The sequence below is a fragment of the Megalobrama amblycephala genome, linkage group LG22, assembly GCF_018812025.1.
Source record: "Megalobrama amblycephala isolate DHTTF-2021 linkage group LG22, ASM1881202v1, whole genome shotgun sequence".
NCBI classification, from domain to species: domain Eukaryota; kingdom Metazoa; phylum Chordata; class Actinopteri; order Cypriniformes; family Xenocyprididae; genus Megalobrama; species Megalobrama amblycephala.
The window spans coordinates 26,903,269-26,918,573 of record NC_063065.1 but is presented as its reverse complement, the minus strand read 5'-3'; the positions used below and the strand labels follow the sequence as shown (position 1 = coordinate 26,918,573).

Below are 15,305 nucleotides of genomic sequence, written 5' to 3'. Positions count from 1 at the left end.
ATCAATTCAAGTCCTTTTGAATTACATGCTTGTCGACAACACAAACCAAACACTTCCAGGATTCAGCTATAACTACAGTATTTGAGGGCAGGACAAAGTAGACGTTGTTTGCGGGCAAATAAATTTCATTTTTACATAGGTATGTAACAGGAGGTGAGATTGGAATTGCTGACAACTCGTTTAATCAGTTCAGAATTGATTCTTTTGTGAGATTGTTGTGCACTTTGATCTTTAAAACTTTGCAGAGCTTTTACAAGCAGCTACTGTATATTACACTGCATAAAAGGACATATTTGAAAAAGCATAATAGGGGCACTATAAAATATAATTTTAAAATATATAAATAAAATATATATATATATATATATAAATTTAATTTTCATTAAAATATTTATGTAATTATACATCTCAGCAGTCAATGCAATGCGTGTCAACAGTGAAGAAATAACTAGTAAGCAGCCAGCTACAAACTAGTCTAAATATCATTAGAAAGTTCACTAGCTATCGTTCAGAAAACCTTTGTGTGTGTGTGTGTGTGTGTGTGTGTGTGTGTGTGTGTGTGTGTGTGTGTGTGTGTGTGTGTGTGTAATTTCTTATTTTATACCTGGCAGCAGAAGGAAAGCAGTAGGTGAAATATAGGCCTGGTTTCACAGACAGGGCTTAGATTAGATCAGGCCTTAGTTCAGTTAGGGCATTTAAGTAGGTTTTATTAATATGCTTTAGAAAAAAAAAAACATTACTTGTTTACATTATCTTGAGACAAAACAGTGGCACTAACATATTTTAAGATATGTCAGTGCAAGTTGCTTTCAGTTAAAACAGCTCAAACATGCATTTTAGTCTGGGACTAGGCTAAAGCCCTGTCTGTGAAGCCGGGGGATAAAGAAACATTTCTAAGCAGTTGTAAAAATGTTCTTTGCATTAAGAATAGGTTGAGATAAATTTCAGCCTAATAGTAATACTTCTCTGAATGGCCAATTTTACATAAATTGTGTGTATTTTCAAGATACAAAATACTGTATTTGTATTTTGATCCATTTTATCCAAACAATATTTTTTATTTTATTGTAAATACATTTTTTTATGTTTTTGTACTCATCTAAATGCCGTGTGTTGAGATGAAAATTTTATATTGATGGGTCTAATGTTTCACTCCTGTAATACCATCCCAGTCCAAAGTCCTGAAGATAAATGATAGCCAGGAATTCAGAATCTGTTATCGTTCAGTTATAATAAGATCTTACTGTAATGGTCATGCCTGTGTTGTCGGCCATTTTGCTCTTCGGAGCAGAGGGCATTTAAAAGAGAATACAAACATTTTATGACTGTTACATGACTATACTGGATGTGCTGTAACTTTCAATCAGGCCATTCATTCTAATGATCTTCTAAAGTTACACTTTATTTTAAGGTAATGTTATATTACTAACTCCAGTAAGTACTGAGTATTAACTACATGTACTTACATATAGTTACAGTTAGAGATAGGGTTTGGTTTAAAGTTAGTTACTTGTAATTATGCATTACTGTATTTTCATAGGAAGTACATGTAACGTGTAACTACGTCACCTTAAAATAAAGTGTTGTTACCCTTTAAAAAATATTAAGATTTTAAACAGAAAAGAACTGAAAAAAAAAAAAAAGTTATGTTGCTATAATATACTTTTTTTGTTGGCTCTTCTGAAACAGTTTCTCATAGTGAAGTCCAGCATATGGGATTCTTTCAATACTAAAATAAAGCATCTCAGGATGCTGGATGAAAGAATAAACTGAGTTTGTAAAGGGTGGCTGCTTTAAAGAAGCTAAAATACAAGAGTATTCATTTGATTGTGTACATAATTCTACACAATGTTCTAAATAATTCATATACCTCCACTTTTTTATTATCCTATAGCATGTAGGTGACAAAACCTTTTATTACTTTGTATTTTAGACAAGCTGCCAGATTTTAGTCATGCCCTGTTTCCTTGTTTGTTGTGTCAACAGCTTTCCTATCAATCCATGTGCTGTTTTGAAAAATACTTCCATGTTACGGTAGCTTGTAAAAGAGAATTTCACTATAATTATATTGTTTTAGTGGACACACGTCCAGAAAGGTGCTTGACATTTACTTTTTACACAGAACACATTCTTAAAATGTCAACTGGAAAAAGATGTTTAATATAGTTGGTAAGCTAATATATTATGATAAGCTATATATCATGCAAATATATTTTACTGTAGTTTATTTGTTATTACACTGTGTGCATTTGTTTCACTCAGTGTCATGAAACATTATACGTCATTCACACAATGGTTTTTGTGTTTGAGTTTACATGTATGTCCTGCAATATTACAATTTCATTTTCATTACATTTGCATCTGCCCCAAGTAAACATTTAAAACATCCATCTGGATCATTTTCATTGTAAAAAATATAGTAAATTACCTAAATGAGCTACGGTAAAGAGTTAATTTTGAAGATTTGAGTAATTCTAGTGATATTTAGGTAACACTTTACAATAAGCTTTCATTTGTTAACATTAGTATATTACATTACCATAATGTACAAAACCAACCAAAACCAAAATCAATATTATTTAATGGACCTGAGCTAACATGAACAATGAACAGTTGTATTTTTATTAATTAATGTTAAGAAAAATGAATACATACTGTCACTAATGTATTGTTAGTTAATGTTAGTTCAGGCATTGACTAACATAAACTAATTGGAACCTTATACATAATATTGAGTGCATTATCAGTTGTTAGCCAAATGCTAATGGAAAAGTTGTGTCTTCAGCTGTTCTTTTGTATTTAGGAAGATAATTGCACCATCATACACTGAATATGAGAGTTAGGAAGAGTAATTTTGTCCCTTTTTGCTGTTCACTCACTCGCCACATACTTCTGGAATTTCTAAATTAATAGTGTGTAGATCCACCAACAATTCAATATTCAAGCCACAATCAAAGTCCCTTTTAACTTTAAGTACATTAAATGCTTTCTTAATTGATGTTCTCTTATTTTGGACGGCAAGGGCAGTGACTGTAACATAGAGTGTATTTTGCAGTATTAAATACATTTTTATACCGATTTCATCAGGCTCAGAAAATTCTTCGAAAAGAACACAAAGAATGGCCTTCTCAGCTGCCATAGTTGCAACTCTTGCGTCATCAGAACAGGGTGTTGCACCACCATTTTCTTTTAAAAAATGCTTTGCAACGTTTTGTCAGGGCTGTGATGTCTTCTCCAAAATGGACAATTGGCGATTGGCTGTTTTATTTAGTAGGTGAGAATATAGAGCCGCCATATTGTTGTTCCAATACAATACAATAAAAATCTTTATTAACTGACTTTCTTGTAGTAATCAACCCAAACTTTGTACTGTAAAAATGATATGATCAATAAGTCATGACAGCATATGTTTTTCAATTAATTTAACTCATTTTACCAATTTCAAGTTAATTTTTTAAGTTATACAAGATTCAACTAGGCAAGATTTAAAAAAAAAAAAAAAGACTTGTAGAGCCAGTTTGAATATAGTAAAATTAGGGAGTGATTTTTTATTACAGTGTCATTTACAACAAAACAATAGAAAATATAATTCTTTAATCTCTGAACATTTTTGCCCTGTATTACATAATGAAATTGTAGCTCAGTGCCAATTAATTTTCTGCTTCTTTTTTGTGAACTGGAATGTGCAAAGGATTGTGGGTAATTAGAGGACATGAAGGCTACACTTGTTGCATCCTTCAAATATTGCTGAATGAAAGACGCAAAAACGAAGTCTGCGTTCCAAGGATCCTTCAAATTGAGGTGGCCCTCAATGGCACTTGATGACAGCACTTGATGATAAATGATTTGGTCACACGTTATATTACGTGGACTTAACTACTATGTATAAACCATTTGATACAATATAATTATTAAAAATGTACATGTCGGTGTTTTCTAATTACATTTAATACTTGTATTTAATCAACCCAAACCCTTAACCCAAAAACTAACCCTAATCCTAGTCCTAACTTCCTAAACCCAACCATACCACAAACTCATTAGCAATAAATGTGGGAATTTTAACATAGTTAAACAGTAAATGCAGTAAATGTCTTTGTGGGTATTTAATGTTAGTACATAGTAGTAAAGCCATCTAAAATACAGTGTGACAGAAACATTTCTGACGTAGCCATGCACACCGTCTCATTCTTGTGTTCAATGCTGAGGAGGACTGTAGAACCCTCAGAAGCACTGGTTTAGGAGGGTCACAGTCTTACTAGGATGCAGTCTTCCAATTGAGAAGCAACCACAGTCTTTGCTTAAGCTTGGCAGCTGGTAAAGAGATTCAAAGAGAGGTGTAATGTGTAATGCGGATTCATTGAAGACTTGCAGAATGGCTATAAAACTAGTACTGACACGAACCTAGACAAACATCCAAGATTCCTGGCTGACCTTGAGTCATGAAGGGTGATGTTGTGATGAATTCACTCACAAAAAATAAATAAATAAATAAAAATCAGCTTGTTTTTACAATTTATGAATTATAATTCTATAGTAAAATTCCATCAAAATGAATTGAAAAATCCTTAGCCTACATATTATTCATATTATGGATTAAGAATTTTAAATTAGTTCATATCCTCATTTAGTTCATATCCAAAAAATAGAGCTTGATAAAACATTTTGTATAAAAAAGGACCATTAATAAATGGACCATTTCAGTATATGTAATTCATATTCATAAATGTAAACATATTTTATTTATTTTTTATGAATGAATATGAATCACATAAACTAAATAGTATATTCCCTTGTTCCATTAAGATTTATACAAAATGTTTTATTAAGCTCTATTTTTTTTTTACTTATTTAAAATTCTTAATTTATATATATATATATATATATATATATATATATATATATATATATATATATATATATATATATATATATATATATATATATATATATATATATATATAAAAATGTAAGTAGGCTGGAATGTCTAGAATTTAATAGCAAAATGATTTTTTTAGAATTTAGCTTCTTTATTGAATAATTGATTATTTAATCAATGTCATTTCTTCTCCATGCAGGGACAAACAGATCTCCCTAATGTTGGGAGTGTTGAAGTAATTAATCAAACAGAGATTGAATTAACTTTCCGTTGGGATATAGTTGATGGCAACAGAAATTACAATTATACACTGACGAGAGATGGTGTCCAGGGCGATCCGATCACTGTAACAGAAGATGATGATGTAGTAATTCATAAAGTCCCATCTCTGTCTCCTGGAACTCAATACTCCTTTATACTCTACACTGTGTTTGAGGAGAATCAGAGCAGTGGATTTAATTTCTCTGCTGTAACTGGTAAGTGAACTGGAAAATGCTTTCTCTGTAGATCAACTCTGAAATTATATTTCTCAATTATTTTTCAATTATATTTCTCAACTTTATTCTCAAAGTTATTTTGGAAACCACAAGTATCTAACTTTCATTAACTCTTGAATTTTATTTAATTAAAAAGTATTTGAGTATTTGAACACTAATGCACACATAAAAATGTATGATTGTCATTACATTAGGTAACAAATTATCAAACTTAATCAAATAAAATAAAAAATATGGTAGCAGTATTTTAGGTTTTACTGGATTCTGTTAAATCCAAAAAAGTTAATTGCGTTAACTATATTAACATGATCCACTAATGTTTTACAAATACAAAGTGGTTCCATTATCTATTGTGACAGATGTGCTTGTTTAGACTTTCTTTAAAATAAATGTAGATTATACACACACACACACACACACACACACACACACACAGACTTGTATATGTGGTTTATAGACGTAATGGTTTTTATACTGTACAAACTGTACATTCTATCCCCCTACACTACCCCTAGCCCTAGACCTACCCATCACAGGAAACTGTCTGCATTTTTTGAATTTAAAAAAAACACAGTTTAGAATGTTTTTTAAGCCATTTGGTTTATGATGTACATAACTGATAACAACAATAAGAAGAAACACAATCAGGGAAGGGCGATATTGTTACAGAAGCTTTTTGTTGCAATTATGTTGATACAATACCGATACTGATTGTTTCTGGCATGTGATTTTTTTAAAATAGTGTTCATTTTTAGAAAATAAAAATCATTACACAAAAAAGGCAAATCACAACTACATGACACATACTGACCATTAATAACAAATGTATTTATTTGTAAAATAATTTAGTACAAGATATATTTGAATAAAATAAAATAAAATAAAATACTAACAACATAAAACATGTGCACTTACTTAAAGATTTCTTAAACAAGCCATAATTTTTCGCTGCAGGCTTGCTTCTCATAGTCATGTGACATAGGCCAGCTAAATATGTCTGGGGTGTTTTGCCGTAAATATTAGAAAAAGTACTGAAAACATTTGAAAGTGACGCAGAAACCGATGTTTTGTATCAAAATAATTTTAATATGTTTTTTAAATTAATCAATACCAAATAAATAGCTTGTGAGTGTCAATATATTGACACTGCGGTATCGATATGCCTATCCCTAAACACAATTATTTGAATTAAATGCCTTTTTACAGTTATACTATTTTCAGAACCTTGATGTCATTTTTCAAAACTCTAGACACAAAACTCAAAACGGTTATCACTTGTAACAGGCTGTCTACTGTTCAAAACATTGCATTGTGCATTCACATCTTTAAATAAATCTTGCATTTGCATAATCATTGGTTCAAAACACAAATTTACTGTGCAATACCATTGAAACATAACTATAGATCATCCACACACAAGCAACCAATAGTTTCACTGTGTCATTGTTCGTATAATCATTAAATATTGTAGAACAAAATAGGTGATACAGGTTTCATTATGGTACTACATGTACAGTAAATACATCTCTGTAAAAATACTGCATTAGTAGAGAGAATACTACAGACACAGTGGAATCATTGAACAAAGTTTGTAATATATTGATGCAAAACACTACAGTACAATCACAACATAGCTTTATTTGAATCAAAGCAAAAATAATTAGCTATGAAATAGAAAAGAAAAGACAGTACTGTAAAACATCAAATGCAGTGTTCCTCAACTTGCTTGTACTGTAAGAAACAAAACAGGAGTGCACTGCAAAACATGCTGTTCTGACTTAGAGTTTTTGTCTTGTTTCTAGTCAAAATATCTTAAATTTCTTAAATCAAGAAGCATTTTCTTGACAAGTAAAAATTATTTTCTTGTTTTCAGGAAAAATAAGTCAAAATTAAGTAAGTTTTTTTTTTTTTAAACAAGAAAATAATTTTTACTTGTCAAGAAAATGCTTCTTGATTTAAGAACTTTAAGATATTTTGACTAGAAACAAGACAAAAACTCTGAGTAAGAACAGCATTTTTTGCAGTGTGAGAAGGTGGTACAGTATTTGGGGCCATAGACACAGTGTCTGATGAAGCATTATGATAAAATATTAGGCTACATCTATGGATATTGTAGTCTAATTGGTTCATGCTCCACACTAATTGGTGACAATGAATCTCGTTATCTTGAAACTTTCATGATTTACAGTAAACATGGAAGATTGTTTGTCTGTTTCCATAAAACTATGCATTAAGAGTAATGCAACAGTTACTTATCATTTTGAGCAGTTGTATCAATTGATAGTTAGATCATTGTAAGGAAATGAATAGACACTCATTTGAAATGTAATGTGTGAATTGCCTTTTGAAATAGTAGTACTTTGATGTTAATTTGTGTCATATTGAACAAGTGATTTTTGTTGAATGAACAAATGATCTAAGTTTTATGTGTATTGTATCCAAGCAATTGAGAGAGGCATTAGAGTTTTGAAAAATGTGCATTTTGATCATTGGTTGTGAGTTTTGTGCCATCAAGGTTCTGAAAATAGTAGCAAAGTGATTGTAAAAAACTGTATTTCACACAGGGAATTCTGGAAATGTCAATGTAAATTCTAAGGTGATTTGCATTTATAAAGAAAGAAAGTAAGTAAGTAAGAAAGAAAGAAAGAAAGAAAGAAAGAAAGAAAGAAAGAAAGAAAGAAAGAAAGAAAGAAAGAAAGAGCATGTAGTGCATATACATGTATTGTTGAAAATATATTATATAGAATTTCATAAGACAAATTATATGGTCATTAATATATTTTACTTCCAGTAACTGTAACTTCCATTAACTTTACGGTATCTCCTATTAGATCTATAATTTTTATAGTAAGGAAACGTACTTAATTGCATTGTTTTTTTTTTGTTTTTGTTTTTTTTACTGTATTTTTACATACATTTACCATATTCCATATTTTCTTTACAGTGTAAAGTATCTTAAAATAAATATAATGATTTTTTTCCCTTTTTGAATGCAAAATCAAAGAATTTATAGTTACATAAGGAATATATAATATTGATTAAAAACACTGTACTGTACAAGTAATGCTTATTTGTGAGCACCTTATTGTTCACTTGACTGACAATTTAACTGTCAAAAAAACTCTTCTTTAGGCCCTGCATGTACCCAGGTGAAAAAAAGTACACTTCTATAATTGTTACATTCACCGTCTCATCCAGGTTGTCATTGACTGTCACGTGATCCTTTGTGTTCTGTTCCCGCCACTCATCACTCACCATGGACACTGATTACACCCTCAGCTGTTTGTCATTAGTTTGTGTATTTCAGTTCCTCCCTGTCTTCAGTCTAGCGTCCAGTATTGTTGTATGTTACATGTGTTAATGCTACTTGCCCATTCCTTGAGATTAAACTTACGTTATCTTCCTCGTCTTCCCTGGTGTACATCTGTAACAATAATGTACTTAAAGTGCTCTATTTTCGCACACTAATTTTGTACTTAATATACTAAAAATTCTTCTTTAGTACTTCTTAAGATAATCTTAAGAACATCTAAGTGTACTCAACTGTGCTATTTTGAGACAGCATGAAATATGAACTTAAATGTGCTTTTAATATACTATCTCTGTATTTAAAAAATGTATTTAGTTATAGTACATTTGAACCCATAGTGTACTACAAGTGGTAACTAAATATTTTTTTAAATACAGAGATAGTATATTAAAAGCACATTTTAGTTCATATTTCATGCTGTCTCAAAATAGCACAGTTGAGTACTCTTAGGTGTTCTTAAGATTATTTTAAGAAGTACTAAAGAAGAATTTATAGTATATTAAGTACAAAATTAGTATGCGAAAATAGAGCACTGTAAGAACATTATTGAAATGTACTTTTTTTCACCTGGGTAGTCACATTTACCTTACAAATCTAATATTAAACACATTTCCTACCTATTTAAACTTCTTTAAAAATAAAATATAATTCTTCTATAATTCTTCTTCTTTAAAATAAAATATAATGCTAATTTCTTGGTATTTTTATGTAATGCAAAGACATTTAGACATTTGTAGATGTGGTTTCTAACTACTTTCTGGAGCCACTGTACATTAACTGGTCAGTCAGGAATTGAATGGTAGATGAACTGATGGACAGGTGGATAGTAACAGGTGTTAAAGACAATATAAAAATTCTTTCTCTTTCCTCTTCAGTTCCATCTAATGTTGGGAATGTTACGGTCATCGATCGTAAAGAGACTGAGATGACATTGCAATGGGAAAGAGTCAACAACAGGAACGATTACGTTTATGAGCTGGTATACGGGGATAAAATAGAGACTATAGCTACACAACCTGATCCTTTAGTGATAAGGTTGAGTCTTTGTCTTCAGGGACTGAATACTCCTTTACACTCTCCACTGTGTTTAAAGATTTCAAGAGCAGTGGATACAAATTTGCCAGAGTAACCGGAAAGTCTCAGTACATAATTTCAGTCAGCATACACTGACGTGTGCTTTGTTGGTTTAGAGTGGTTGAGAGTGTCACATCTGCTGCTTTGATGAAATCTTGCCCTCTTCTGTCAGAGGTTCCCAATTGTCATGCAGCAATAATTTCAAAGGTAACACTTTAGTTTAGGGTCCAATTCTCACTATTATCTTTGCTTATTAGAACACATAATACTAGGATATTGGCTATTTATTAATACTTATAAAGCACATATTAATGGCTTACTCTGCATGACCATATTCTACATCCCTTAACAACTACCTTACTATACCTATTATGGTAATAAGCAGTAAACATAAATGTATTGAGGCAAAATTCTTATTTAACAGTTAGTTAATAGTGAGAACTGGACCCTAATCTAAGGTGTGACCAATTCAAAATATGCTGGTTGTTGCCGTATGAGTTAAGAGGTCCATTAATGTGTTAATCACTCTGATTATTTATAAATAATGGGCTCGTTGTATAACATACATATCTTTTCAGGATTATGCTTTTGTCTGTTTAGTTTCATTGTGTTTTGGTTTAATTTTCCCTGCTCTTGTTTTGCCTGTGTTCCTTGGTCATTCATTTCTGATTAATCCCGCACCTGTTTCTGTTCTGGTTAATTAACACTTCCTGTGTATTTAAGCCATTAGTGTATGTTTACACGACACCATTTCAATTTCAAACAAAACTTTTTATGCAGTTTTGCCATTTACATGGCAATGGCATTTTGGTGGCCTGAAAATGCAAAATTTTGAAAATGTATTTTAAAGTGCAAGTTTTTGAGAACAATACTCTTATAGTCTCAGTGTAAACTACAAAAATGCAAATCTGTGAAAACGGTGACACCATGTACACGCATATTATGCGTTTAGTCTATAGGCATGCGTGTTTGGTGCAAGTACTCTGTAAAAGAATGTGTTTGTGCGTAAGAACGTAGTCCTTCTTTACAAACTGACTTTGCCAGTTACTGGCCTGTAAGGCATAATACAGCATTTGTCGTCCTTTTCGTGGATCCGTGTAAATTAATATCATTTTGATAACGTTGTCATCTGTACAAAGAAGAAACTTTTCCATTTTTAGTACACCATTGTTGTGTAAATGTACTGTACACTTAGTTTCCTCAGTTCTTTGTTCGGTCTTGGTTGTGTTATTGCACTTTTTATTAAAAGATTCTTGATTCTATTTAGATTTGTGCGTTTAACTTATATCTGCTTTTGTTTCAGTGCCATCTAATGTTGAAGAGGTGGATTTGGCTACGCAAAATGACACCGACGTGATCTTACAATGGGACAAAAAAACATACAACTATACTCTTAAATGCAACAATAATTCATGTGAAAACAGTATCACTGCAGAAGGGAATACGATTATGTGTCATATATCAGGTTTGATTCCTGCAACAAACTACATCTTCACTGTGTACACAGAGTTTTTTGATGTGAGAAGTACTGGATTCAACTACAATCACACCACAAGTAAGTAGCCCTCATTTCTGAATCCATATTCTCCTATTCTTTGGATCATACTAATAATGGACCACATAGCAGGGTGAGAATGAAATAATCAGCTTGCTTTCAATGAATGAGTTGGCATTTGAATTAGCTATGACACATTATTTTAAATTTAAGTAACAGATAGAGAAATTTAATGAATTGCAGTTTAAAGACATTCAACACATTTAATTAGTCCAAGACAACATTTCCAAATAATTACATACATATCGATTTTACAACAGTTTTGTGAATTTCTTTCAATTTCATTCAGTTTTAATGATTAAATATTGCAATCCTTCATCCAGTTCAAATTCAGATTCTCAGCTCAGTTATGAATAGTGCACAACCCTGCCACATACTAAATTATCAGTGATGAATTTGAGAGGAATTTACTGTATGTTCTACAGTATTTATAATAATTATCAATTCTTGTGGAAAATGTATCTCTTTACAGATCTATCTAGTGTAACTGAAGTCAGAGTCGATCGATCACTGACACAGTTGACAATCAAATGGAATAAGTTAAACAAAAACGACATCTACAACTACACCTTGCGTGATAGTCATGGAACTGAGAACAATTTCACTGGATCTGTTATGGGTGATGAGATTTCACATATTTACTCACAGCTTACACCAGGGACGATACACAGTTTTACTCTCTTCACTGTGGTGAATGGTGTCAGAAGTAAAGGGTACAGCTTCAAGAACATCACAAGTAAGTTTTGATAGCATTACTCTGATTGAGCTACTTATTTGAAAAGCAAATATATGAGTTCTAAATGAGTGAAGCTTGCCAGTCATGGAAAGAAATGACTTGTGTGGTTTTGAATGCTTGATCTCTTCATATAATACTTTGGTAACACTTTACAATAAGGTTTAATAATACATTTATTGTTCATTTAAACTTTTACTAATACAATATTAAAGGGATAGTTCATCCAAAAATTAAAATTCTGTCATTAATTACTCACCTTCATGTCGTTCCAAACCCATAAGACTTTCAGTTATCTTTGGAACACAAATGAAGATCTTTTTGATGAAATCTGAGCATTCTGTCCCTCCATAGAGAGCTATGCAGCTAGCACTTTGATGCTTCAAAAAGTTAATCATAAAACTAAAGATCATAAAGTTAAAGATCATAAAACTAATACATATGAATTGAGTGGTTTAGTCCAAATTTTCTGAAGAGACATGATCACACAACAACAAAGGCCTGATCCCCTTTTAACTTTAAATGATTACGAGGGACAGTAAGCAATAACTTATTATTGGATCTTAGAGACCTGTGCTTGACGAACAGCAATGAGCTCAGACACGTAAGCAGGGGCCATCCCATGCACTGCTTTAAATTTTATATTTTAAGTTTTATATTTTATCCTGTAGTTCACTGGTAGCCACTTTAGAGACGCTAAAATAGGAGAGATATAGAGATAGCACCCACTAGCAGCCTAGCTTCTGTATTTTGAGCTAATTGCAAACGTGAAATAGTGCTCTGGCAGGACTCCACATACAACACATTGCAATAGTCCAGACGAGACAAAACAAAAGCATTAATAACCTTCTATAAGTCTTTTCTTAACAGAATAGGCTTTAGTCGAGCAATAGACCTAATCTGGAAAAAACAACTCTTTACCACAGCATTAATCTGCTTGTCAAATTTCAGCTCTGGGTCAAACACCACACCTAAGTTCCTTATTTGGTCATGGCAATAATCTGACCATGAACCTAAATACGTGGACATATCTAAACATCCTCTGGCAGGGCCAAAAAACATAATCACAGTTTTACTCTGGTTCAACTGAAGCAGATTTTGAGTCATCCAGCTCAATGACATGCCATATTTTTAAAAAATTGAGCCCAGGGGCAACATATACAGTACAAAGAAAATAAAATAGGGCCAATAACAGAACCCTGGGGGACCCCATGTAAAGAGATGGGACTCAGGGTAAGATCCATCTGCAGGCTTTTATTAAACAGAGTTCGTAGTAAGACAGGCAATGGTCAAACAGTGGCAAACAGGTATGGCAGAGAGCAGGCAGAATTGTAGTCGAGGAACAGGCAATGAATATGGGCAGGCAGATATCATTCACAAAACCAGGAAACAATAAACAGTCCAAAAGGTCCAAAGGGCAGGCGGCAGAGATTTGTACACGGGGAACAGACAGGATCAGAAACAGACAGACAAGATAAGTGACGCTTAGAAATGTAACTAGAGTTAAAGGTGCTAAAGAGGATGTTTTGTTTTATACATTTTTGCAATATTACTTGAAACTGTCTTTACTAACTGATAAAAGACTATTTATTAGGTGCACTGAAAGGAATAATATTAATATACATCATCTGTGCACGAGGTAGGGCCTTAAAAACATCAGCCAATCTGGCTTGTCAATCACTGCCATGACGTTCCTTGTGAGAGACGAGCGCGGCTGCGCGCTCCAGTAACTTTCCACACTCCACAGGCGCCGCATGCAATGTTTTTGTCCGGAGACAGGAGTAACAACTGCAGATTATGAGTTACCTGCGGTGAGTCCGACATAATGAATCCACTAACACTACACAGCGAATGCCGGTGGTAAACACTCATGTTCCAATATGAGTGTTTACGAGTTTTGGGAGGCGTTCCTTCGAAGGAGGGGTTGTTCTTACGCATGCGCTCATTTCAAAAACTCAGTAACAGTCTTTGGATTCTCAGTCAACGAAAAAAATCCTCTCTATCACCTTTAACAAGACCTCGCAAAGTATGACAGGATGTGAGTGGCTTAAATAGTCCAGATAATGTGCTGCAGCTGGGTGTGGTGATTACTGATTGGTGAAGTGAGTGCAGGTGATTGCCAGGGAGGATTGTGGGAAATGTAGTCCGGTAATGACTGGAACCGTGACACCCCCCAGTAACAGGCACTGCCGTTGAAGTGGCTGAATAACCGTCTGCTTAAGGCCTGTTGGAATAACTCCATTATGAAGACTACTGTTAATAAAAGTAATTCTCGGCCCAACACCATCAACTATCTCCTTATGAAAATGTAAAGGAACCACACTGCAACCACCAAATGGCTTCAAACGCATAATGATGTCCATAACTTGCACCAGAGACACTTGCTCAAAGAGCTCAAAACTCCTTACACAAGCTGGTGACATCACAGACTCATCTGAAGATACTAGTTCTAATCTTTTCTGCTTCTTCCACAAAAAATGTCCGAAACATTTCACATGCCTCCAATGAAGGGGTCAGGGTAGAACATCCAGTAGGATTGAGAAGTATATTAATTGTTGAAAAAAGGGCTGCTTATATTTCTGTGCAATGACACTCAAGAAATAATTTTGCCTTGCAGTTCTCGCAGCAGCCTGGTAGTCTGAAAAACACTGCCTCATAAACTGGAGTAAAAGCTTATCCTTTCTCCATTTCTGTTCAGCCTTCCTGCCTCGGAGAACGAGTATAGTTGTTAAGCCATGGAGTTGGATTAAGTTTAGGTTTCCTAACTTTATATGGGGCCACTACATCTAAGATATCAGAGCAAACAGAATTGAACAATATCAACAGCTCATCTGGGCCCACAGAAGGTGAAGGAGACTCAATCACATTCACAAATGAAGAGGAGTTATATACCTCATAAAATTCTATAGCCGTGGATGAAGTAATAAGACGAGAACAAAACACACCCGACTGTGGCAAAACTGGTTTGCATAGCATAATAACATTAAAAATTACAGGCATGTGATCAGACAGACCATGGTTTAAAACATCAACATTACAAATAGGAAGTCCCAGAGACAAGACCAAGTCCAAAATATGGCCTTGCTCATGGATTGGATTTGAAATAAACTGCGTGAAATTAAAAGAGTCCACCAGCTGTAAAAACTCAGAGACCATAGGCTTATTTGGACAACACACATGAATATTGAAGTCCCCAAGAATTAAAATGTTATCACAACTTGGCACAATATGTGATAAAAACTCAGAAAACTGCTGGA

General features: G+C 33.1%; 1 protein-coding gene across 2 annotated transcripts in view; it reads left to right on the top strand.

Annotated features, from left to right (window-relative positions):
- LOC125258419 (receptor-type tyrosine-protein phosphatase H-like) overlaps positions 1-15,305 on the top strand; it is a 35,158-nt gene that overhangs the window by 4,756 nt on the left and 15,097 nt on the right. The window contains exons 2-4 of one of the 2 annotated variants that reach the window (XM_048175360.1): positions 5,079-5,355; positions 11,064-11,315; positions 11,788-12,051. In XM_048175360.1, the coding sequence (XP_048031317.1) occupies positions 5,079-5,355; positions 11,064-11,315; positions 11,788-12,051 (793 nt within the window). The remainder of the gene's footprint in view (positions 1-5,078; positions 5,356-11,063; positions 11,316-11,787; positions 12,052-15,305) is intronic. The other variant, XM_048175361.1, reaches the window with a different exon arrangement.